This window comes from Echeneis naucrates, chromosome 10 (assembly GCF_900963305.1).
Source record: "Echeneis naucrates chromosome 10, fEcheNa1.1, whole genome shotgun sequence".
In the NCBI taxonomy this organism is placed as follows: domain Eukaryota; kingdom Metazoa; phylum Chordata; class Actinopteri; order Carangiformes; family Echeneidae; genus Echeneis; species Echeneis naucrates.
In genome coordinates, this window is record NC_042520.1 from 13,360,228 (window position 1) to 13,385,358 (window position 25,131).

Consider the following 25,131-nt stretch of genomic DNA (forward strand, 5'->3'; position numbering starts at 1 on the left):
TCAAGCAGTTTTTGATATTTCATTGCTCGAGTTTGATTGAGAGTCTTATTTCCTCTTAGGTTTTGAGTAAAAAGAAACACATTGGAAACAAAGATGCCTTATTCCTCTTTTGGGTTACAGATATGTGAGCAGAAAATAAAACAATATATTCACTGTTACTTCTTCAACATGACTTTACATTTAAAAGAAAGGAACCTCTAAAAATGCAATCTCATTTCTGCCAGTTTCTGAGCAGTGTGTATGTTTGATAAGTGTGGAGTTTAAGTTCCTTGGTCAGCATATGCAAAGAAAAAGTAGTTGCAAAAGATCAGTAGTGCTTGTTAGTGTGAAAGGCAAAAAGTGCAACATTACAACATAATGTTCATGAAAATCATCTTCATTGGTTTTGTGGTAAACTTAGAAAAAAACAACAACAAACAACTCTATGTACACATCAGATGCTCCATCAGCCGTCCATGTGAAATCCATCTAATATTCCTCTGATATTGCGTCAGACAGAATATTGCTATTGGGGCTGGTGGTGACATGAATGTCATTGGGTCCACCTAGTACAGGTGGGGTGGGTGTAGTTGTGGTGGCCTGCTGGGAATGCTGCAACTTCTTTCTGTTAATTTTCCTCTCTTTGGCACGTCTGTTTTGAAACCAGATCTTCACCTGAAACAGAACATCAGCTGCCACCATCACACACATGTTGTTGTTGAGCCATTTAAAACTTAATCAGAAAAATCATCACACACAGCTATGGAGTTCACTATAGAGGATAAGTGGGTGGAGACAAATAATAGTAACAGCATCCTGAAAGCAAGAGTGAGGGTTTTGCCATTAGTGCTACTTATATGAAACACTTTGTTTAGCCACATGACATTACAGTTTCCAGTGGTTTTCTATTGTAAAGCTGGTTTCTCCGAATGGAGTTGCTGAAGAACTTTCTGCCAATGTGTTGTGTTTCATTGCGCCTCATGGGCCTTGACCTGACTAAATTTAAAATTCAATAATATCAAAAGAAGGAGCTGGACTATAAATGAATCTAACCATCTGTTAAAGTTGTTAGTAGCTTTCTAACAATGGCAGAAATGATTAGTTTTCATTTTTGCCTGAGATTTATGCCTGTGTTATTTCCGTGCTACAACCCTTCCTGTGCTTTCACACACCTCTCCGCCTCATGCCTCTGGAGCCCTGACTTGAATTCCTCTCACCTGTCTCTCAGAGAGGCTCAGTGCCATCGACAGCTCGGTCTTCCTTCTCATGGTGATGTAGCGGTTGTACTGAAACTCCTTTTCCAGTTCTAGACGCTGCTGGTCAGTGTACACCACCCTGTACTTGTCCTTAGTGCGAGTCTTCCCCCCTAAGCCACGCACACACACACAAAAATACAAAAAACAAACAAACATCACAATCTTTAAAATATCTTTAATTACAAACAAACGATCAACACAAGATTCGAGGCATAAATGACTTGACCCTGAATGTGTGAATGCAAGTAAGCAGAGTTAATTGTTCATGTTTTGTTTGTTTGTCTTCATTCTTACCAGTAAAACATAGAGACGTCATTATTTTGTTAGTAAGTCATGCAGTTTGAGTCATGGTCAAACAGACGGCTAATGTGAAGACGTCTGGTGCCACGTTCAAGTTCAGGCGCCACTTAAAGCCTCATCAGCTCTATTAATCACACTAACTATAACTAATGTAAAGAATCCCAGCTGCGTTGCAACAGTGGATTTCCTTATCGTTGTGAGCGGTGTTTACATAGGTGTTTACACAGGCAGCTATTCATTGACATTCATGTTCTCCCTGCAGCGCACACAGATACACACACTCCTTGGAAAGGGTGAGTCAGTGAGTTATTGATTGGAAATCTTGACCGTGTGACAGCATCAATCGATGCAGACTAACACACACAGACACACATGTTGGTGAGGCCCGAGGGTTCTGCTTCTGCAGACTTCCTGCAGTGTTGGTTTTATCTAGCCCGTCTCTAACCCTTTTGCCCCCACCCAGTGGACAGAGAGGGTGGGGAGCGACACTTCTCCAGAATCCACTGTTAGCTTTTCATGACATCTTGCAGGCAGAAAGGGAGAGGTGGAGAGCGTGATGAATGTGTGTGCAGTCTGCTTTGACTGTGTTGCTCCTGTCAATGAAAATGGGTTTTATTATACCTGTCATGTGTGCCTGCTCTCAACTTCTTGGGCTCAGCCTGTCACGTGACAGCACCAGGGACCATGTCTCATTACATGTTTGGTCTGAGCATCCTCACTCATAAGGTGTTGCCTGAGTGGCATCTCCTGTTTGTTTATGGGATGTGGGCACAGATATCCATCTCAATCAAGCACTTAAGTTTATGATTATATGATAAAATGGAGGCCCGTGCCCGTGTTGTCCTCTACGTGTTTTGTTCTCAGTATGTGTGTTGTGATGAAGTCCCACCTGAAACAGACGGTCTGATGGGCTCATGTGGTCTCCTCCTGCAGCTGAACGGCTCCTGGCTCCCGGAGATGAAGCTGTACGGGGTGTAGGACCCCCCTCCGGCGGCGGTGGGCGGCCCGCTCAGCTCCGGGGAGGTGAAGCCCACCTGTCCGGGGCCGGGGCTCGACCCGGGGAAGCTGTAGGAGTACTCCTCCCGGGGGGTGTAAATGGGGTTCCAGGCGCTGGTAGACGGGTCACAGACCCCCGGGACGTGATGGTAGCCGGGGAAGTCATACGGAGGCGGAATGTACTGACCGTTCATTGACAGAGTCTGAGCCGGGAGCCTGGCGGACTGGGAGCTGGGGTACATGCTGGGGTGACTCTCAGGACGGCCTCGGTCGGCTCAGAGCTCCTGGTTCATGTTTATTCCCGTCAGCTCCGTGCGCTCTGCTTTTGCTCCAGTCTAAGGTCCAGGCTTGCCCCTACACACCTTTATAGATTTACAGCCAGGAGTTCCAAAGTTTCACAGTGACGTCACGCCTTACCTGCGGCCCACCTGCCTGCTCATCCGGGCGACCTGAGGTCGTTGACCCCGTTTCACCATGTGAGGTGATCACGGAGCTCATGTGATAACCAGCACAGAGATGACCTGACACCCAACAAACAAACAAACAAACAAACAAACAAACAAGCAAACAAACAAGCAAGCAAACAAACAAACAAGCAAACAAACAAACAAACAAACAAACAAGCAAACAAACAAACAAGCAAACAAACAAACAAGCAAGCAAACAAACAAACAAGCAAACAAACAAACAAGCAAGCAAACAAACAAACAAGCAAACAAACAAACAAGCAAGCAAACAAACAAACAAGCAAACAAACAAACAAACAAACAAACAAGCAAACAAACAAACAAGCAAGCAAACAAACAAACAAACAAGCAAACAAACAAACAAGCAAACAAACAAACAAACAAACAAGCAAACAAACAAACAAACAAACAAACAAGCAAACAAACAAGCAAGCAAACAAACAAACAAGTAAACAAGCAAGCAAGCAAGCAAGCAAAAGCAAAACTAAACTAACAAACAAAAAACTGTGTGAAAATTAATGTTTCACACAGTAAAGCACAGATGAAACGTTGAAGTAGGCCTATGCATTAGGTATTTCTCTGTAATATAAATGCTGTTTTCCTGAATCAGTGTTCAAATGCCTTTTCTGCACAGTCAGGCATGTGTTCCTTTCATTTTAATTTCTTCATTTCATTTAGAAAGATTTTTTGCACTTAGTAAATCCCAGAAGCAGATGCCATGTGCAGTAACAGTGGGATGAGTTGTAATCTAATTTTCATTTTACTTGGCCCCAGAAGTACAAAAGTACAAGAGCCCCTTTACCTAAATGGCCCCGCATTTCACTATTTCAGTATTTGTGTTACCATTCTTATTATTACTGGTCCCTCTCTGTGCTGCCCTGAAGTGGCATGTAAAGATAGGTCCTGCAGCTGTATATGTTGTTTCATGGAAAGTACAACTTCTCTGAGGCGCGAAATAAAAGCAAAAAGTTTAGATATATGATTAGAGTCAAGGGAAGTGAAGGGTTAGGGTTAGGGTTAGGGTTAGGGTTAGGGTTAGGGTTAGGTTAGGTTGTTATCTACGTCCACCACTGATCACTTTAAACAGTACTTAGTACGTAAGCAGGAAGAACTGCCACTGTATATTCAACAAGATTAGGTGTCTTAGATAAATATGTACAAATATGTGCGATATTTTAAGATCTAATATTTTCTATTAACTAGAACAGTATAACCTTTGTTCTTTATGGAGATGAGTAAAGTTTTTTTTCTCTCCTTCCAAAATGTCTATTCCACAATAAATATCTGTGTCTCTGCTGAAAACAGCCACTTGAGGGCAGTATAAAATTAAATCCTAGCAGGCAATTTATCAGTCTGGAGTCTCTTACAAGTTCACAGTTTAAAAACATGCCATATTATTTCCAAAGTTTATTCTTTGTTGCATGCAGGCTCTGTAATTTTTCCACGATCAGCTTATACGCATGTTCAAATTGCCAAATTAGTCTGAGGGTTCATTTGCATCTCAAGTGTGTTAAAACATTCATAAAAGATTCATGCCAGTATGTTGGTAAGAACGCTTATTATCAGCTATAACTATAACAGCTGTCAGCTTGTAGCATGAGGCGAGCTTCTGCTAATGGAGAGAAAAGTGCAACATTAAAGCGAGTAGAAGGTAAGCATCAGCCCGTACATACACATCGGTGAGAACATCTGAGATGGGCGACATTGCACCCACAAAGAACCAATGGCCAAAAATAGAGATGAGGTCTTCGCTTTTATGCACAAACCACTGTATTAATGTGCAGCACTTTTTTTTTTGTTTTTTTTTGTTTTACCTAAACGTTATTTTCCTGTCACGAAGGTTTCAGAAAAAACAATATTGCCAATGCATCAACATACAGTTTCTAAAATATAAAATGTGTCAAAGAAAACAAAAACCACAGTTTCAGTTTGCACCAATCTTTAATATGCATCTAAATGAGGGGTTACTGTCGATGACAATCCATGTACAAAGACATTACAGCATAAACATTGTTCCCTTTGGTCTTTTAGTAGTTCAGCAGACGTGCATGTCTATGGAGTGGGCGCTAATAAAAGGCTTGCACTGCCTTTACACCATCCTGTAAAGGCGTGTATCCAATTCTTAAAAACTCACATGTGTTACAAAGAGAGTTGGTGTAGGTGCCCAGACACACCCACCCATTTCTTCTTCCACAGTCCGGCTTCCTACTTAGACCTTTAACAGTCTACAGAAAACCGTACAGCAAAGTATGATTTAACACAATCTATCACGATAAATAAATAGTGCTCATTACAAGTTTGCTTATCATGAGACTAATGAGAGGCTGTCAGTCACTCCAGTGTCACTAATTTTATTTGACCACAGAGCGTGAGGTGGCCTGTGTACTCACCCACTATGTCTGTGTTTAGCCTTCCCCAGTCAAAAATAAGACAAACGTACAAATTCGATTTCCATAATATATTTTGTTGTACAGGACCACATCAAATTACTGTTCTAGACATACAAAAACGATACTTTCTATTTGTAGGCTTTTAGTGGCTCTCTGAGACCAGCTCTAGAAAGTAATTACAACGGAATAAAACATGTTTAGTCTCAATGGAACAAAAAGACAACTGAAAAAGCACGATGGACTGAGAAAAAGTATCCCGTGCAAATTTAACATCCAGCCGTCATCTGAATGAATCCTCCGACTCATTCACGATTGATGGGTAAAACTTCAACTGGATTTCGGCTGCAGATCAAACATTTTATGGCTTCATTCAACTTTGTCTATCAGAACTGAGGTGGGGTTCAGCCCTGGTCCTTCCTGCTTTTACCGTCCTGCCCGTCCATGCAGGGACCCCAACGGGGCAAAGAAAACAACTTTCAGCCTTAATCAACAACACACTATCTTGCAACCAGTATACAGGATGGCTGCGCTAGTTGCACTTGGAGCCATGGCACCAATCCAGATCAGCAGTGAGAGAACTCACTCTTTGGCTGTTCAGATCGGCTGAATAGGCTGGGCATTGTTGGAGCAGAATGACCCGGCATCCAGTTTGTTAAGTGGTGCGCCGCTATGTTAGGCTGCGTGAATAACAAAGACAGCTGCCAGATATAAAGCAATAGATACTGCTCTACATTCCCTTTCTCCACCACTCCAACAACAATATGTTGAAGTCATAGATGATAACAAAATTTTGTGTCTGCCTTGGCTGCCTCACCTAGCGTTAGAGCTGTGGTTGCGCTGCAGGATGTTTAGACAGAGGTGGGTGTCTTATCTCCAGCTGATAAAGGATTGTGTGTGCAGAGTATTTGCAAATGTGATTGTGACGCATGTTATTGTTGCATTATAGCCTGTCTCTACATTTTAATTGACAAAGCACTAAAATATGGGCTAAATAGATTTAGAGCAGATTTATGGCAAGGAGGTGTGAATTACACAGACAGAATTAGAAAGACGTTGCGGTGCGACAGTCCCGGGTGGTGTTTCTCCCTCCTATTTAATAGCCGGGCCTTCAGTGGCTCTCTAATTACTGCGAGCAGGGCTTTTAGATTTACCCTCACAATTAGAGGAGAACATAGTTACTGTCCAATTTAGTCCTTTTCCCCTCCTCCCTGCCTGCCCCAACCTCTTGTTGGAGAGAAAAGGCCTTCGTCAGCTGCAGGGTTGTGTTATGAATTTCAAGCCATCCACTCATATCCTGGGAAAGGAAGAAATTAGGAGTAAAGCCAATGTAGAAAAACAGACCTTTTTGGTTTGTGTGTGTGTGTGTGTGTGTGTGTGTGTGTGCGTGTGTGAGTGCACTTTTGAGAGAGCAACTGAAAGGAGAGAAAGGACACAGAAGTGGCTGAGAACAGAATAAGGTGTTGACAAGTTTTTCGTGGGACATACAGAGTAAGAGGAAATTAAAATGGAGCAAAAAAGACCTTCATCATATATGACACACAGACTCATGTCAAGCTAAAGCTATTTTATCTGTTTCATCTATTTTACATATTATCCTAGCTTTGCCATTGTGAAGTTATTTTCCTGTGTTTGGTTCCAAAGCAGGCCACCCCAGGCTCTGCCAAAGCCTTTTTTCTTTCTTTTTGCCTGGACCTCTCACTCACTCTCTCCCTTTTTCTCTTCCCCTTTCTTGTGTTTGTTGTTTTATGCAGGGGTTAGATGCGGTCCAGATTGCTGTTGCCAATAGAGACTGTCTCAGTCTCACCTCCAGTTGCCCACCATTCCATTCATAAACAAATCACTCCAGCTTAGGACCTCTGAGCCGCTACCTAAGGACAACAAGCAGAACATGATCTGCATGCTTTTTTCTTTTTCTTTCTCACTTCAGTCCTTTGTTTTTGAAACTTCCCTCTCTTGGTTTTTGCTCAACTCCCATTTTACTGTTCCCTCCCTCCTCTCCCTATCCTCCTCCTCTGCTCTCTCTCAGCTTCAGCAGGGTTGGACCACTGACACTCTCCTCTGTGTGAATCTGTCAGGGAAGAATCGTGCAGGTCTCTACTGGGAACAGTTTTTTTGTAGGGGGAGCAGTGGGCAGGCCTTTTCAGAGTGTGAGACTGGGGAGAGAGGAGACCCCTGTGGTGCTGTGATTTGACCAAACAAACAGCCTGGCTCAGAGCGGCACCTCCTCCAGTGGATTGCTGGGACGGCGGAGATTAACCTCAGACTGTGAACATATGAGGGATCTTTACATCTAAAGCGGCGGCCCCTGTAGAGACAACCAGCTGGAAATCTCTCATCTGATTTCACAAGGAGGACACCGACTGCTGTCCAGAAACCTCCTCACACAGAGAGGGAGGACGTGCTTTTGCATCGACGATCACTCTGAAGGTAAGAAGTGTTACTTCTCTGTCACTGTCAGGGACAGCCCTTTTAGTCACGGCTACTTCGCAGCTGTTGGCAGATGTGTAGTGGTGCTGTGTAAAGTGGTGAAAATTCACTTAGCCTGCACAGGAAGTCCACCGTCCCACTGAGTTATTTGCCTCAGTGAAGACACAACTCATCCCAACTCTGGACAGTTGGAATATGTAACTTTCTTTGATTTCAAAATGGTAAGGCAATCTGAAGGCATAAAGCATCAAAGTATCTTTTCTTGTGTGATGGTGTTGCTAGTTAATAGTAAGGTGTCTGTGTTGGTGGTATTTGTTACCCACATCACTTGAATGTGTACACAACAGGAATTACAATGTGAAAGAGCATAAGCAACCTGTTCAAACACCAACGCATCTCTGTACATAGACACCTTTTCATTCTTTACATAGTGAGACTCTAACAATGTTTATCTTCTCACTAAGCGAATACGTCTGACAAGGTATCCCAGGGTCCCAGCTCCACACGCACGCACGCACGCACACACACACACACACACACACACACACTGGGCTTTATTGCACAAGCTGTTTGTATGCGCTCCACTTTGTGCTTCACTGCTAAAGGGCTTGTTTATACAGCCCTCCTCAGTCACCCTGAGTGAACTGACGGTCCTCTCCACTAAACCATCAGTCTCTTTCCTCCCCTCTGTCTGTCCCCTATGCATTGCTTCAGGGTGAAGCCCTTTGAACAGCCCTGGCTGTTCACTGATATCATGAGTCACTGTCACCAATGTCCCCTTTAACTGTGAATAGAGATCTCCTTTTCATGATAGCTCACACCACCTTGAATTTACAGCATTATCTTCTCGGTTGACCTTCTTAAATGTAAATCTTTCATAAAGCAGGGACTGGGACTGGTTTGAGGGACACGGAGCCAAGAAGAAACAAACGATCTTTTGAATCATCTCCTCGCATTCATCACAGGAGAAGGTTTTACTACCTGGAATAAGTTACATTGTAGAATGCGAGCTATTTCACGGCTGAGACACGTGTGGCATGCATGTCTGTTCATTCTAACCCGGCCATATGTTTTGCACCTGAAAGCTTCCTGACTTCCCTGCTGCGCACGGCTGCTGTGGTGTTTGGTTGTCGGTTTGGTTGACCACACTTCCCTCTTCAGTTGTCAGATGACCTTTTGGATATGGGCTCATCTGGATCACCATCGGTTGTAATAGATTGTGTGTTTTTAGCGTGCTCTTCTGTGAGGAGGTTTCTTTTGAAGTTTTCGATCCCCTTTGTCTGCGTGGATATTTTGGTTCATGAGTTGTCCGTTGATACAGAAGAGCACTTGGAAAATAGAATGTGCAGCATACTTTTGTCATCATGGGTATTAGGCTGTATTACGCTCATATCATGATTTCGCCATCAGTGGGATGTCTCTTGCAGAACATTTCACAGAACCGAGTTGATAACTGTGAGCTTAGTCTGACAGGTCACACAGCGTGGCTGTGGAAACTATAATGAAGTTTCATTTGTCTCCAGACTGGTGGGGATTTTTCTCCCTGTGCGTCAGGCTGATGTTATGTACTACAGCGGAGCTCCTCTCCCCGGGCTCTGCGGCACGGCCCATTCAGCTCCATCCCCCTGGCCCAGACATAATCCCTCGTCATCAGCTGTTTCCAGGCTCTCGGGGCTCTACACATGCCAGTTCCGCTGAGAAAATGTGCTTCACATTATGACCGTGCAGAAAACATGCCAGGAGTCTTATTCAGCTCACATGTGCTCTGGTATGCTGATATCTAAGTGTGAGCACAGGAAGCTGATTTCAATCGATTGATGCAGTTCTGTCCTCTTCAGATTTTTGTTGTGATCTGAACATGCAGCTGTTGGTATCAAAAATGCTGTGACGTCGTTTTTATTGGAAAGAAAAAACTATTTTGAGCTCTTAGACTTCTTGTTACATGATTATTCTTACACTGATTGATGAGTATGTATATTTTGAATTTAAAAATAGCAGTCACTGACTCATTTTCTGGTGGATAGTGAATGTCTGAGTCATGATTTATCATCCATACTTTAGAGCTGAGCTGGTGTTTCTTTGGAAGCCCATAATCTCATGCTGCTCTAGACTCTATACTAAAGTCATATAGCTTTAATGAAGAGCGCTAAGTGGTGCCTCAATACAGCATCCTGTATGGCTTCCCGTCCATCTGCCCCCCCCCACCTTGATCCCTCCTTCTTTCCCTCCCACCCACTCACACAGAGCTGACAGGCAGCTGCATCTCATCTTCAGTCAGAGTGCACAGCCACTCCTGTCGGGAGACTCCTCGAGGAAATGTTTCTTTTACAAGTTAAAGTTGTAAAACTTTTAGATGGAAGTCTGTGTTGAAAACCAAAGAAAGGTCAACTTTTTACTGACGAAAGAGAGGATGTCCCAACTTATTGGTCAGATGGTGGAAATTCATAAAAAAAACAAAAAAAAAAAAAAAACGAAAACTGCAAACAAACAAGCAAAACAAAGAAACAACAACAAAAAACAGTATCAACACTATAATAGTAATGGCACCATAGATCCTTTTATTTCTACTTTTTTAGGCAACCTCAACACTGCACTTTGAGGACCCTGAAAAATGTTCTCAGTTAGTTTTCATATGATTATTGATGGAGCTCTACATTATTAAATTTTATGTCAAAGTGAGGGCAGATCTGGTCACTCGTTGGGATTAATTGCTTATTGAGTCCTAAATATTTAATGTATTACAGAAACATTTAACGGAATGATAGAAAATTACTAATACCATTCCTGCTGCAAGTTTAATGGATCAATACCACTTCTGCATCTGTATGGTCAACATTAGACTCCAGTCGGTAACCAGTTCACTTGATTCAAGAGGAGGAATGGTAGGAAACAGACCACCAGGAAACCAAATCTGCCTTTCAGTTCCTTTAATATCAATAATTCAATCATCAGTAACTGCACATGTACAGCATATTATCATGTACTGTATGTACAGAAACTGAAGCATAGAAAACTACTTGCCAAGAAATAAACTGACATTTAAGTCCCTATAAAATGGGGTTCACATTCTTTGTGCCAAAATAGGGTAAGTGCCTTTCTTCATATTTGCCACACAGACATGAGGTTTTGATCTCACATCCTGCAAGAACCATGTCGGTGTATTTAATCTTTCTTAAAATTTTATGTAAATTCAAGTTCTCAGTAAGAAAAAAACTTTGAACACGAGATGTTTGGTTTCTTTTATATCTGCTTTTTCTGAAGAAATGGGCCCTCCACCCCTGTATGTCTATGATTTTAGAAAAGTATTATGACCCCCTCTGAATTTATTACTAAAGTTAAAATACAGATTTTCAAAAGGAAGTTTTGGTCTTCATCAGATTCTGTTAAAGCAACACACTTGTGTAGCTGCCCCTGCTCCAACAAAAACAGGCTTGAATTAGGGATACAGTGCAGTGAGACAGGAGGGCAAAGAAAAGCAGCCTTTTGCTTTTACAAGATAAGAATATTCCAGTGCACACAGTGCAGAATGGAGATTTTTGGATTTCTCTCTGTTTGCTTCATAACTGTGTGTTGCTTTCATTGAAGTTGAATTAAATTTATCTGTAGCATTTCTTCTGGTTTGTCAAAACTCATCCATATACTCAAAAACTACTTGAGGATTGTTTTGCTGCAAATGTCAACATTAGCACAGCAGTTAATGTAAGATACTTTTGCCAGTTTGCCAAAACTTGCACACAAATGGTATTAATTATCAGCTTCTTTGACCGTATTATTCCTCCTTTTCCTCTTCAGGTCTATATAGCTGTGTTTAGGGAAATCAGTGGAGTTAAAAGCCAGTCAGTCCTAATTGTATTCAGCTGTTTCTGTTTCAGTCTTGTAGGTGGTGTCGGTGTGTAAGAGTGCAGGGACTGCAAATATGTGTAGCTGTCCTCCATTTCTCATGAGACAATTTGGGGGTCTTTTACCCTGAAGTTATTGTGGGATGCCTGTGTGTGGGAAAAGAGAGGAGAGGCGGGGTATTGTAGCCTACACATAGGTGGGAGGATGCAGTGCTGCTCATAGCAAATATATCTGAGCTCCTTTTATTCCCTGAGAGCGGTTTGCATTGATGGAGAACGGGACAAACACACCAAATTACAGCCTTAAGCATTGAGAAATTTACATCCCAAGAAAACTGAAAAACTTCAGTGACAGCTGCTGCTTGTGTTTTCGATAAGATAATCCTTTTTTCTTTCATTTATGCTCCCAAATGAGTAGAAAATTAGACCATTAAACTGATATCAAACACGAGCCACATCTAAGCATGTCATTCTACAACCATCAGTTTTACCCAGAAACCCCTAACATCCCCCCACCGACACTACAATCAGCATTTACAACTCTGTTTGAAAGGGAGCTAACCAAAATCCACAGTTTCCTAAACATGTGTTGCCTCAGCACGAGTACAGAGTCACATTGTTTGCTGAGGTACGACCTCACAGTCACTGCATGCTGTTGCTGAGCTGAGCGAAACCAGAGGGAGGTTTCTGAACAGGAACAGCGAAGGATTTTTTCAATGCCGCAGAATATGATAATGCAAACACTCAAAAGGCTTGAGTGCAGCTTCCAGCTCTAAAGTTACAGGATACAAACTGTTTCTTGCTGATACAAAACTTTTCAAACTCCTGTGTCCAGATGTGTGACAGCAAAATCCAGTTGGGAGTCAGCGAGTGAGCCAAAGTCTTGACAACGTGAATAGCTCCCTCCAGCCTCAGTCCTGAACATAGACGTTTCTGGTGTGGATAAATATTGTTGTAACAAGATGCACTGCATTTTTTGAACAGCTGGTCCATTGTTAGAAATATTAACTATGGCCCAAATGACGGCTTATGTAATGTCATTGATGCTCGATGCTTGTGGCAAAAAAGAAAAAACAACAACTGAGAACTTTCAAACATTTTTCAGCTAAATGTTTTTGTTTATAACTTAATTGGCTTGGTTCACTCTTTGGGTGCTCATCAGTGATGCTTTCGGCCAGCGCAGGCACATGTTTTCAGACAAAGTTTGGTAGAGTGTGAATATTGTTAAAATCATATCAGTTTAAAAATCTTTCTGGCCGTCTAGCTTCACCCGAGCGACCAAAAAAACGCGCACACGGCTGCAGTTTTGAACATGTCATGCACGGCACATTGGCATACAGACTTATAACAAAAAGTGAAAATGATTGAGTGTTCTGTATCTGATTCTCCATCCATCCATCTTCTACTGCTTTTCCGCTTCCGGGTCGTGGTGGGTGCTGGAGGCAATGATAAAAATTGAGGTTCGTTTTGGCAAAGACACACTGGATCATTTTTTCCCACAGCGCTTGCCAGAAGTCTGCAGCTCACAGACATATAAAAAAGAAATCTTAAAAATAAAACTGAAAAGACAAGTATAGCTCGTAGAGCACTTATACACTGAGGTGCAGCTATTTTATTTACAAAATTTAATACATCTCGTCCATTAGCTATGCATATTTGTCGGCCAGAACTGTGATCGCTTAATCTGAGATGTTTGTTTTGGAGATTGGAGCTTCCTGAAAGCTACAGCAGAGTAAACATCACCCCCTGTGGTGTAACTGTGCTGTGTGTGTGCTCCCTCTGCTGTCCCACTCTATACTTTGATGTGGTCTTTCCCATAAACTGCATTCTGTATGTCTGCGTGCTCCCTTTGCTGTTTTTTCCCCTCACTGTCTGGTGGTGTGCGCAGTATTCCTGTGGTGTGTCAGTGATCCGTCATGCTTGGTCATTGGTCTAATTGGTTTCTTCTTACATGCTGAGTGTTTTGTTTTTGTTTTGTTTTTTTTTTACTTCTGCATTTTAATCATTTTTTTTTCACATTTCCTGTTGTCTCGTTATTAGTTTATGCCTCTGTGAAGCAGCTTGGTATTTAAAACGGTTTCTTTATGTGCTATTGGCCCTCTTCTCGTTGCAGCACCTCTTGTTTTCTCCATGAATACGTGGTTAGTGGTTGTGGTGTTCTGCTGTGTCATTGATGCATCACTGCCTTACACCCACACAAGACCAGAAATTTTCCCCATACAGGAAGTCAGAGCTCTCCAGCTGCATGTCGGGAGGCTTTTTTGGACATCTTTCCCTCTTTTGTTATAGATTACTCTTTTTTCTCCTTTTTTCCATGTCCAAACTTTCCCCCCTGGGACACAGTCAAGCAAACACTTGGCTGCAAATGTGGTTCGGAAAACATTTCCCACCTCATTGAGGACTGCTTCATCACTGCCAGATGTTTAAATAAAACATGCAGATACGACGCAGATAATCCCCAAAGTAACATTACAGCCATCTTGGGGAATTGAGTTTGCACAGTTTATTTGCATCCTGAGGCCATGAGTGGGCCGCATACACCCCGTTGAAGTCGAATTTAACATTCTTCCTCATTATCTGGTGACACTTTGAGTGTAGCCGGGTTGTTTATGAAAACCGGGGAGGGTCAATCAGCCACCAAATTCCCAGCATCTGTGGGAAAACTCAGGTTAACACAGTATCCTTCATGCTGATTACTGTGCCATCCCTTATATAAACACCACTTGTTTTCTTCAGAGCTCAACAATCATTGTTACAGTATCCAATTTCAAAGATGAAAAAGACAATAATAAACATGAGGGCTGAAAAAATCTTTTGCTGATCCCTCATATCATCCTAGGACCAGCCCTCTTCCTCAGACTGAGAACCGCTTGACTTGATGTATGAATATTTTGGATGTTTGTGACTGTGTCTCTATCGCTTTTGTTCAAATTTGTACTTTAGGGGTCAAACTGTTTCTAAGTGCTTCTCATTAAGTGAAAAACAGAGTGCTGCCAAATCTTCTTGGCAGATTCACCAGTGTCCTGACCTTTTGCCCTTGCTCGTTCTCTCTTCACACAAAGACCTCACCAGGACGGAGTATGAATGGGTGTTCTTAGTTCTTAGTCTTTCAAGCTGCATTTAAAGGTCTCCTCACACCAAGACGACCTCTTTGATGTTACTGTTACACGTCCTGAAATCTTGGATTCATCTCAGAAGCAACATTCACCTTCCAAACTCTTTTTGAAGTGGACTCCTGGCTCCCTTTGGCCCTCTGGTCCTTCTGAGCACATCCCGTTTCGAGGGTCAGATTTCTTCTCAAAGTCCCCCCACTGCCCATTGGTCAACACAAAGCGTCGTCATGTTTCAGTAGCAAAACATTATTCTTCCTTTCAAAGTCACCACATTAAGAGTTGAGCACACCTCAATTCTTGTTCATCAAAGGATGTGCTTTTCTGACGTTGGATGTAAACTACACCCCCTGCCATAGTCTCTCTTACATTGTACTCCAGCTCGTTTTCACAAATTCAACATCAGCAGCAGTTCAAAATGAGATTTGTTGGTTCTCATACGACCAAGTGATGCATGCCATTGGCGTCACTCTGTTTGTTTGTTGTCGCTTAAAGTTATCATGGCTGACACTGAGGTTACTGGCACTCATAAGCATTGATGTACGGCTTCCTCACTGGACAGTCCCTCGATGCTGTTTTTCTGGGGGCCCCTTGGGGAGGAGATGACCCCAACGCTGCTGTCGTCATCACCAGCAGAGTCCCAAGTGTATCAGCGGTCCTGGGAAAGTTTGAGACTAATGCTGTGGGAACGTGAACTGTACACAGACAGCAGCAACAAAAGGGGTAAGGGAGGTCTCCATGTGTGTGTGTGCACACGTGTGTTTGTGTGCGTGTGTGTGTGTGTGGGCAGGGGTTGCGGTGAGATACAGAATGTCTGAGTTTTAGCGATATTGATTATATGTCAGGAAACAATTTTTATGTGTACACGTGTATGAGTGAAGACACAGAACATATTTCTCTTGTCATTCTTTCCCTGTTTTTTATTAGAACCAGGAGGCGGGGGAGGAAATGAAACAGTCATGTTTTTGGAGCAACTCAAGAGTTTTTCGTTTTGGGAGCGGAACTGCCAAAGGCAGTTAATTTTGAGAGACATTTTGTATCTGCTTTGAGTAACTGTTTTTATGTTCGTCATGGAACGTCTTGTACCTCAGCACTGCTGTCAAAATCATCACATCATTTTTCTCTCTTATACCTGCAAATATTACCATTCAATAGTTGAGCAACTTTAGATTTGCTGATCCAAAGCTGGTGTTACCAGATAGGAAAGCTACCAATCCTAAATAGTTTCTACTGTTATCTTTAAAACATTTTCTGCATTACGTAATAAATATAGATAGCTCATGCTCTTAAAATAGCGATTTTGGATTTGGATTGCACTATGGGGCAGCATTTCAAATGATATATTTCACAATTTTTCCACAGCCTTCCCCCTTCTCTTCCTCCTCCACCCTCGCTCTTCCCAAGACTCCCTCTTCCGCCCTCTCTCTCTTTCCCACCCTCTTGTGTACAGGCCTGTGATCCATCCCTAACAGTTTCCAGACGCCCGTGTGCTGCAGGCCTTAACCCTCCATCCCAACCATAACAACCCCCCACCCCCACCTCTTCAATCTTTTCTCTGCCCTCATACTCTGCAATGAAACTATCAGCTTGGGCTAGATCTTGGGTAACAGTGTTGTTAGCTATCTGAGGATGGAAAGTATCAGTCACCCCTGACCTAAGTAACGACTGAATTCATTCTGTGATGTTGGTATCACTGCTGTGTATAACATAATATTCCATTTGCGTTACAAAACCACAGCAACTTTTCAAAGATCCAAGTTCACTCCTGTGTCCACGCCTTGGGTGAATGCCCTCATTTTCATTTTTGTTTACACCAAAACCAATTAATGGCTCAGCATGGCTCTAGAATAGCTTGGACGCAGCATTGTTGCCAGTGAACGTGTTGCAAAAGCCGCACACAGTGACCCGTTTGTTAGTTGGCAGAATGCTGGTGAACCAGGAACAAAAAGAGCCAGACATTGTCGCTCTGTTCTGGTGCAACGAGGCATCAAATACCTCCAGAGTGAGCTGCATCTGCACCTCAGACTTTGTGTGCAGGCCAGAAATCCATTAAAAGACACAGCCTTACAACAAACATAATGCTTCTTGTTTGTTTGTTTCCTTTCAGCATGAGCAGAGTATAGTTTTATGGCACTTAATCTGATTGGAAGCAGATTTTTACTGACATGAAATGTGATTTATTTTCCAAACTCTTGCTTAGACCCAATCTGCTGTGAAGTGACTACTCTGCTGGAGCTGAGTGTCAACTGGAGGGAATCTTCCAGCTGCTCATTGTGACAAAGCATCATTAAAAGTGTTACTATGAGGCTTTTCAAATGCTGATTGAGGCGAATTTATTCCCCAAAACAACACCCAGTGTTGAACTCTTATTGCTTTTGTTTGTTTGCAGAAGTCATCTGACATGAGGAGGGTGACGGGGACCAAACACTGGACAGTCACAGTTACGGGTGAGAAGTGTCTTAATCTACCACTAAATTTGTTTTGTTTTCAACATTTTCAAAATGAGAATGGATGGCTAAAGTAGATATCTTTGTGCCAAGCCCTTGAGATAACACAATTCTTTGATGTAAAGGACAACTGATGCATTTGAAGCGACCTCTGTTATTCTGAACACATCTGTCACTGGCATGGCATCATTAACCTCCCACTTAACGCTCCAGACAACTCATATCCTTCATCATTTAGAGATAGAGCAGGATCTGCCTTGTATTGTTGATTTAACCTTTAACCTCTTGCTGATGTCTCTTTGACCTCCAACCTGACCTTTTTCCTTGTTGTTTTTTGTTGTGTCAACTGCAGCTCTGCTGTATCTCTGCACTGACTTGAGCTGCCTGAAGATCGCGCCTGATGACAAAGAGATCATCCTGGACAGTGGCTTGTCTATTAACCTTACCTGCTCCGGCTCAGGGGAGGTGACCTGGGAGTTTAAGAAGGATGATATTCCCTATGCCATTATGGAAGACCTTCAAAGTGGTGGCGGAAGGTGCCAATCTGTTCGACGTGGCCCCAATTCCATTGTTTTGACCTTGTGTGATGTGAGCTGGAGACACACCGGGATATATCAGTGCACTGATCAAACCAGTGGAGAGAGTCAGGAGGTTGTTGTGTTTGTCCCAGGTGAGCTTTGATTTGTTCTTCATTCAACATCAACATCACTCTTTCTTATAATACAGCTTGTACCTAGGCTGACTAGAGCTAACATTACGTATGTCTTTCAAAAAATAGTGTAACAGACAGAATGTCCCAGATCCATTTGACATAGTAATTTGCTGCGGGACAATTCAGCACACAAAAGCTGCTGAAAGCACACACTGATATGTGAGTGTGGTGTTGATACACAGGTTTATATGAAGCTACATAAGAATTCATGAACGGTGGTGAGAGGAAACTGAAAAATTGGATTAAATAAATTGTCACATCACTTCTAAAGTCGAGCTGATAGCTCAGTGGTTATACCACAGATGTGGTGGCCAGGTTGATATTTTGCTGCATGTCCCCTATCCTCTCACTGTAAAATATCCTGTCCTGTAATAAAGGCATGACCTAAAGAAAAGCTAAATTTGCTGTCTCTCTGTTAGAAATGCTGATATTGTAAAGAGGAGCTAGTATGTCTCATAGAATTGGGACACCACAACTGGAAAAATAAAAGTCATCTTTCTGTGCACAGACCCTGATGTGTGGTTCATAGAGAGCTCCCACGGAATGGTAACCAAGACCAGTGAGGAAAGCACCATCCCCTGTGTGGTCACCAACCCAGATATCAACGTCACCCTGCATGAGAAGGACACCAACATGCCCATCAGGGGATATTATGTTCCCAGCGAGGGGTACAAGGCACCACTGGAGGACAGGACCTACATGTGTCGGGGAGAATTGAATGGGGAGATGAAAGACTCTCAAGATTTCAATGTTGTTAGCATTTTAGGTAAGTGTTCATGTCGGAGAGACTGGTTAGAAAAATAGCTCCCTCCCAAAATAAAAATGTGGTGATTATCAGCTCACCTCCATCTGTTCGGAAGCCCACAAATGCACGTGCAGAGTTGTTCCCTTTAATTCAGTCTCAGCCTACTCCCAGCCCGTTAAAGTTAATGAGTCAGTCTTTTTAAAGCACCACGAAGAATCAGACATTTCACATTGGGAGAGTTGTGACAATAATCAAGTTTCATATTCAGAGCACTGCAGTCTTAAGTCCAAAGTTAAATTCATTCTCATTTTAACATTTTAACACATGCTCTTTTAGAGGCGATTGTGAAGTAAATAATTGACTTTTAGCGACAGACTGCAAATGACTGGACTGAATACTGCACAGGCTGTTTGGAGATGTGTGATTTGTATACTAATGTGGAGTTTCACTTTTTTGCTGGAAGCACAGGGGCCATAAGCCAAGTTCAGTTTTGACTATTATTAGGGAGATCGGATAAATATAGTCAGTTCAAGGTTTGAGCGTGACTAATTTAATAAGTGATCGTAATTGACGAAGACTTCTCAACATATTGTTTTGATTAATCACATCACCACCTCTTCCTCCTCTCCCCCACACTCTCCCTTCCCATCCCAGTCCCCGAGGTCATCGACGCCTACGTGAATGCGTCAAAGACGGTCCTAAAACAGGGTGAACCGCTGTCAGTAAACTGCACGGTGCTTGGAGTGGAGCTGGTGTATTTTTCCTGGGATATCCCCAACAGTGAGGTGAGTAGGAGTGAAGCAGAAGGAGCGCTTTTGTTCAGCTTTCCCTTTGCAACAGCTCTTAGGCTTCATGTCCGAGCCCAAATTGCATCAAGATGTAGAGACACACCTCAAATTTTATCCTCCTGTGAAATTGCACTCATAACACATGGTGTTGGTATTTATTGATTCTTAGATGCAGGAAATTCCGCTTTGGTTCATTCCTGAAGATAATCTACTATATATCCATGGAGAAGCTTCTGACATTTGTACTTATAAACCATAAAATTTAGAAAATCTGTTACATATGGAGGCAGCACCACCCACGTTCATGGATGAACCTGTAATTTGATCTTGGCTACCAATCAGGCTTCCCAAGAGTCAACAATATGTGGTATCTCAGGCAATATACATTTCATGGAGGAAAAAAAATCATAACTGCATAATGGATCACTTAATTCTTTATCATATTTAGCCAGATTGTGAAACTCCACATTGGGAAACTGAGATCTTTGAGATTTCTAGTTTCATGTTGTTTTTCTCTCCGAGGATATTAAGGTGGAGCCAGAAACAGACGTCCAGCTTCCTGCCATGAAGATGCACTCCTGTCTGATCTTCCCTAATGCCACTGTGGCTCACAGTGGAAACTATGTGTGCCACGTTCATGATAGTGTCCAAGACCAGATGGCTTTTGCCAGCATCAACATTAAAGTGCTCGGTTAGAGACACACACACACACACACACACACATATGTATATATATATATATGTATATATGTAGCCGCAGAAATAAAACAAACTGATCCTGGTGAAAATGTTATTGTGCTGACATGGGACTGCTTATTATGTGCAAGGTGAGATTTGAGCTTCTTTTAAAGGAAATGAAGAATGCTTCTATTTATTTCTGTTCAAAGTGTGAAATAAACGTTTGACACGGTGTGAATACCTTGAGGGACAACTTTAAAAACAGAACTTTAAACTTGTGGGGTACGGCAGTCTGTTTTTAGACTTTTGGATATAATAAAGTTCAGGCAAAGCTATTGTGTAACTGAGATCTGATTTCAAACATTAATATGCAATAAGTCTTAATCCATTCAGCTAAGTTCGCTTGAGATGCAATAAAAGTAGCATTCATCATCTGTCTCTTGCTTAGGTCTGTAAATGCTTATTCAGTCTGCAGCGAGGTGTGTTATGTTTATGAAATCCTTAAATAACTCGAACCATCATGCTTCATGGAGACTGGGACAGTGTAGCTGAACAGTCTGGACATCAGTGGAAAAGACAGATACATGAAAGCCGCAGAAGTTCAACAGTGAACAGCAGCAGTATGGTACACCAACTATAACCTACCGTCCAGTGAAGTCACTTAAATACATAAAGACGACTAGAAAGAAAAACAAGTGTATGAAATCATAAACGTACTGTAAAGACACTTTTTGTCCAAATAATCATTCCACTGAGCTTTTGTTTCTAACTATATTTTCTCCTGTCAGAGCAAGGCTTTGTGGATGTCAAGCCATCCCAGCAACAAAGCATTTCAGCCCAGGTGCAAGAAAACGTGGAGCTGAGAGTTGAAATTGAAGCCTACCCTCCCCCTCAGGTCCGCTGGAGCAAAGACGGAGCCACCATCAAGGGAGACAAAACCATCACAATCAGACAGGAGCATGAGATCAGGTGGGGAGCCGCTAGTTCTTCTTTAGCTTTGGCCTCGAAATTACTTTGAATACAATAATGCATTTAAACATAGACTTCCATGGATTTCAAGAATTAGCAGAGGAGGTCCGTCAGGATGACAGCCTGCAGCGGCATGTAGCTCTCATCTGTCATCACCAGATAGGCCTCCAGAGAGAGAAACAAAATCCTCTGTATTAGGCAGGCCTCCATCATTCATCACACAGAAACCATAAACACAACATACCACAAAACTCACAAACGTCTATGAGATACATGCCAAACTGTTTTTTTAATTGCAGGACCATGTTTTCCCCTTTTTTGGCAATCCATGTTAAAAATGAAAAAGACAAAAGTGACATGTAACAAGCTAAAAGGAAAAGATCAAGAGCTGTCTAAATTTTTGTTAATTTTCTTTGGAGTTCCCTGAAGATGAAAATAATTAGAAAGAAATTAGTTTGCACCTCAGCTGTGAAAATACTCAACATTAGCTTACAGGAAAAGCTCTTAATTCACAGAGACGAGAGAGCAAAGTAACAGAGGTGATGTCTGTTGCGAGTTAAAGCAATTCGCCATCAAATTTTCTGTCCATCGTGCTGGTTGATGTGTATTAGTCAGCTCTGCTGTGGGATATTTGGCAGCTCATGCCCATTTTCTGCATACTTCTTCCATCCTAGGTATGTCACTGTTCTCCTCTTAGTGAGGGTGAGGACAGAGCAGAAAGGCCACTACACTGTCCTTGTCACCAATGGAGACGATGAAAAGGAAGTGACCTTTGACCTGGAGGTCCAAGGTGAGAGACTTATCCAAGTTAAACCCTAATTATTGGTCTTTAAAAACAGGTTTGTTGAAAATAATGTGTACTGCAAGAATCAAGGAGAGATATTTGTTTTCATTCATTTTAAGTAACAACTGATGTCTGCTGCACTCCCTGTGTGTAGTCCCCCCTCAGATTAAAGACCTGATTGACCACCACATCCCAGGACAGAGACACTTGGTGACCTGTGTAGCTCAGGGGGTGCCAACCCCGATCATACAGTGGTACAGCTGTGACAGCATGCACAAGTAAGTCACACCACCAGCCATTCATCGCTGAGAAGGCAGTGAACACCAGGGGACTGACTACACACAGAAATTAGTTTTTCTTTTAAATTGTGGACATCTGCTTTGACTTCACACCACAGAGCTGATCTTGTGTCCTGCTGCAGGTGTAGCAACCAGACCGCAGCGTGGCAGCCGCTGGTTCCAGAGCCAGAGGAGCTGAGCATCCGGACCAACGTGAGCTACAGTGAGACTCGCAAAACCAGTCAAGTCCGCAGCCAGGTGACCTTTCACAAACCCCAGCAGGTGACAGTCCGCTGTGAGGCCAGCAACCAAGCAGGGCACATTGATAGAAGAGACATCAAACTGGTGTCCAGCAGTAAGTGTCGCGTGAAAACATGTTTTGGTGTCAAGAATGATAGAAAGGGCAATGGAAAATATTCAACATTATTAAATATTATTTTGTATTTGCTATGAAAATTATGTTGCAAACAACAAAATAATTTTATAAATGTAAAAAAAATAATTTGGCCACTTATGTACTCAAAAAAATGGAACTAATGGTCTGAAATGCATATATTTTAGAAATACAGTACAAGGTTTTCATCTAACAGCAAGACGAGTGTTTGAAGTCCAAATTTGTATTTCTACTTAAGCTATAAATCATGATCCAAGCGTTTTCTCTAGGAAATCATTGCCCCCTTTTATACAAGGAAGTGCTGAACGTGAAGTTTCATTTGAGACACCTTTCCCTGCTTGGATTTAACAGTATGTTCACTCTGCCTAATGCTCTGTGTGCATTTGCCTGTTGCAGCACTGTTCTCCCAGGTGGCAGTGTTGGCTGCTGTTCTGGCCTTAGTAGTGATTGTGATCCTGTCTTTTATCATCCTCATCGCTGTGTGGAGGAAGGTAAGGGTGGACCAACTCAACTATCACTTGCCTATTGTCAAGTCGCATGTAAAAAGAAATAACAATGAAAGTGTGCAGTGGGAATCTTTAGCTTTAGTGTTTTAGTTTTTCCCCTGTTTGTTTGTATGTGTTGTCAGAAACCAAGATATGAGATCAGATGGAAAGTAATAGAGTCTGTGAGTCAGGACGGTCATGAGTACATCTATGTGGACCCCATCCATCTGCCCTATGACCTGGCCTGGGAAATGCCACGAGACAACTTGGTTCTGGGTGAGTCTTTATGCAAACAGGAGACTCATAACTCTGCTAAGGGTCTAACCATTTAGAATAGTGAAATGAGAAACGATGACAGTTTTACTGAGAAACAGTTGCTTGAAACGTTTAACTGTCGTGACAAGGTTTCTGAGCTTGCCTTTTTTTTGTAAAATATAGAAATGTCTTGATAGTAATACTTTTTAATAAACTGAATTGTTCCCCACATTTAAGGTCATGTGTTGAATTCAGATTCTGCCCCACTGAGTCTGTCTTTGTGTTTCAGGTCGCACTCTTGGATCAGGAGCCTTTGGCAGAGTGGTTGAGGCAACTGCATATGGTCTCACACATTCCCAATCCAGCACAAAGGTGGCGGTGAAAATGCTAAAGTGTAAGACAATAAAACGCTAAAACAGTTGAACGCCGTGTGTGTATATGAATGAGTGCGAATGGTTCAGAGGCTGAAGTGAAGACTCCTGCATTGCTGTCAGATGCTGTGACACCAGAGACGTATTTCAGTGAACAGCAGCCTGCTGAGCTTTAGTTTGGCTGCCAGCTGGGTTGCGGTTTTTTGAGCCAATGGGCCATTGAGCAGTTTGGCAGGGACTCAGAGTGTCCTGGCCTCAGTGTGTGTAGTTCTCCTGTTCTCATACCTACCTCACACTGCCCAACGTTTATACGTTTTTCTTTCTCTCTGTTTTGTTCACCCTTCATTCAGCCACAGCCAGGAGGAGTGAGACACAGGCCCTGATGTCAGAGCTGAAGATCATGAGTCACCTTGGTCCTCACCTCAACATCGTAAACTTGCTGGGAGCCTGCACCAAACACGGTGAGGGTCGTAGTGATCACCAGTAACATGCAGATACAGATGGTGTTTAGATCAGTTTATAGTGGTTGTTTTGGGCTTTTTTTTTTGTTGTTTTTTTAATGTACTGTAATGAACTGTGTGTTCAGTGGGCTGATGTGTCCACTTTACGAAGGCAATAGCTATTTGTTAGTGGGGCCACAGTATATTTTTAATTTTTGGAGGAAAAGCATTTCAAGAATAAACCAAATCGATGCCCACACACTCATACTGACTCAACTACAACCGTACACCTGATACTGAGCTGTGTGCATGCCCACTGTTTTCACCAGACATTTGTTGTTCGTTTGATTTAAAATGTTCTTTTCATTTGACTGTGAGCTCATATACAACATGATTTTTCTCTAAAAGGAAACAGGCGACTCCTGAGAAAACCAGGGTGGGAATGTTTGCCTGTAACAAGAGGCATAGCCTTAAGCCCAAAGTTGGCACCGATACGCCGTTCGGTCACTAATTAAGCTTCATCTTAAAATCTGGTGACAAATGCGCTCAGTTAACAACACACCCCCAACAGACTCTGTTATTTGTACCAATTCATTCTGAAAACGCTTCGGCCACTGGGCCACAGGCCGACCAACGGTAAAAATACAGTATGAACACTCAAATGTGTCAACTATGATTCACGTGTTTTCAGGATTTCCATTTGAAAATCCTGTTTCTTCAGATTGAAGAAGCCATGGAAAACTACTGCATAATTTATCATTCTATTAAATGTTAATGTTAAAAGCTCATAGCACAAATTTTCCATTAATGAACAAAACTTTTAGTGGGCAAAGAGAAAGGCATGACAGGAAAATGTTTCATTATAACCCTCATACTGTTTGCACTAGAAATAATCTATGAATCTGTTCATTTAGCATTTACTGTAATCACCACAAATATGTAGATTTAAATGATACATTTAATAGCAGAGGAGATTATATTAAGCTAAGTTATATATTGTATGAAAACATTGTCTTAAAAT

At 42.2% G+C, this 25,131-nt stretch overlaps 2 protein-coding genes across 5 annotated transcripts in view; one reads left to right on the plus strand and one right to left on the minus strand.

Annotated features, from left to right (window-relative positions):
* Positions 1-468: 468 nt before the first annotated feature.
* Positions 469-2,773, minus strand: cdx1a (caudal type homeobox 1a). Its single transcript, XM_029513097.1, has 3 exons — positions 2,425-2,773; positions 1,197-1,345; positions 469-654 (listed from the first exon to the last, which is right to left on the minus strand). Exons 1-3 carry the CDS (start codon positions 2,771-2,773, stop codon positions 469-471), a joined length of 684 nt encoding a protein of 227 aa, XP_029368957.1.
* Positions 2,774-2,919: 146 nt separating this feature from the next.
* The window catches only part of pdgfrb (platelet-derived growth factor receptor, beta polypeptide), a 28,599-nt gene continuing 6,387 nt past the window's right edge, over positions 2,920-25,131 (plus strand). The window contains exons 1-15 of one of the 4 annotated variants that reach the window (XM_029511937.1): positions 2,920-3,012; positions 7,140-7,815; positions 17,154-17,211; positions 17,564-17,881; positions 18,432-18,689; positions 19,323-19,453; positions 19,979-20,147; positions 20,923-21,103; positions 21,778-21,893; positions 22,042-22,165; positions 22,309-22,520; positions 22,956-23,050; positions 23,188-23,320; positions 23,589-23,693; positions 24,021-24,131. In XM_029511937.1, coding sequence (XP_029367797.1) covers positions 17,166-17,211; positions 17,564-17,881; positions 18,432-18,689; positions 19,323-19,453; positions 19,979-20,147; positions 20,923-21,103; positions 21,778-21,893; positions 22,042-22,165; positions 22,309-22,520; positions 22,956-23,050; positions 23,188-23,320; positions 23,589-23,693; positions 24,021-24,131 — 1,999 coding nt within the window. In that variant the 5' untranslated portion in view covers positions 2,920-3,012; positions 7,140-7,815; positions 17,154-17,165. Of the gene's footprint in view, positions 3,013-6,754; positions 7,816-15,467; positions 15,488-17,153; positions 17,212-17,563; positions 17,882-18,431; positions 18,690-19,322; positions 19,454-19,978; positions 20,148-20,922; positions 21,104-21,777; positions 21,894-22,041; positions 22,166-22,308; positions 22,521-22,955; positions 23,051-23,187; positions 23,321-23,588; positions 23,694-24,020; positions 24,132-25,131 lie in introns of those variants that run through there. The other 3 variants (XM_029511936.1, XM_029511939.1, XM_029511938.1) reach the window with 3 other exon arrangements.

Excerpts from the sequence above, each read along its gene's own strand:
- cdx1a (XM_029513097.1), bottom strand. The coding sequence starts at position 2,773 with ATGTACCCCAGCTCCCAGTCCGCCAGGCTCCCGGCTCAGACTCTGTCA. Across the intron at positions 1,346-2,424 it reads CATCAGACCGTCTGTTTCAG|GGGGGAAGACTCGCACTAAG; the intron begins GTGGGACTTCAT and ends TGCGTGGCTTAG. Across the intron at positions 655-1,196 it reads TGAGCCTCTCTGAGAGACAG|GTGAAGATCTGGTTTCAAAA; the intron begins GTGAGAGGAATT and ends GTTCTGTTTCAG.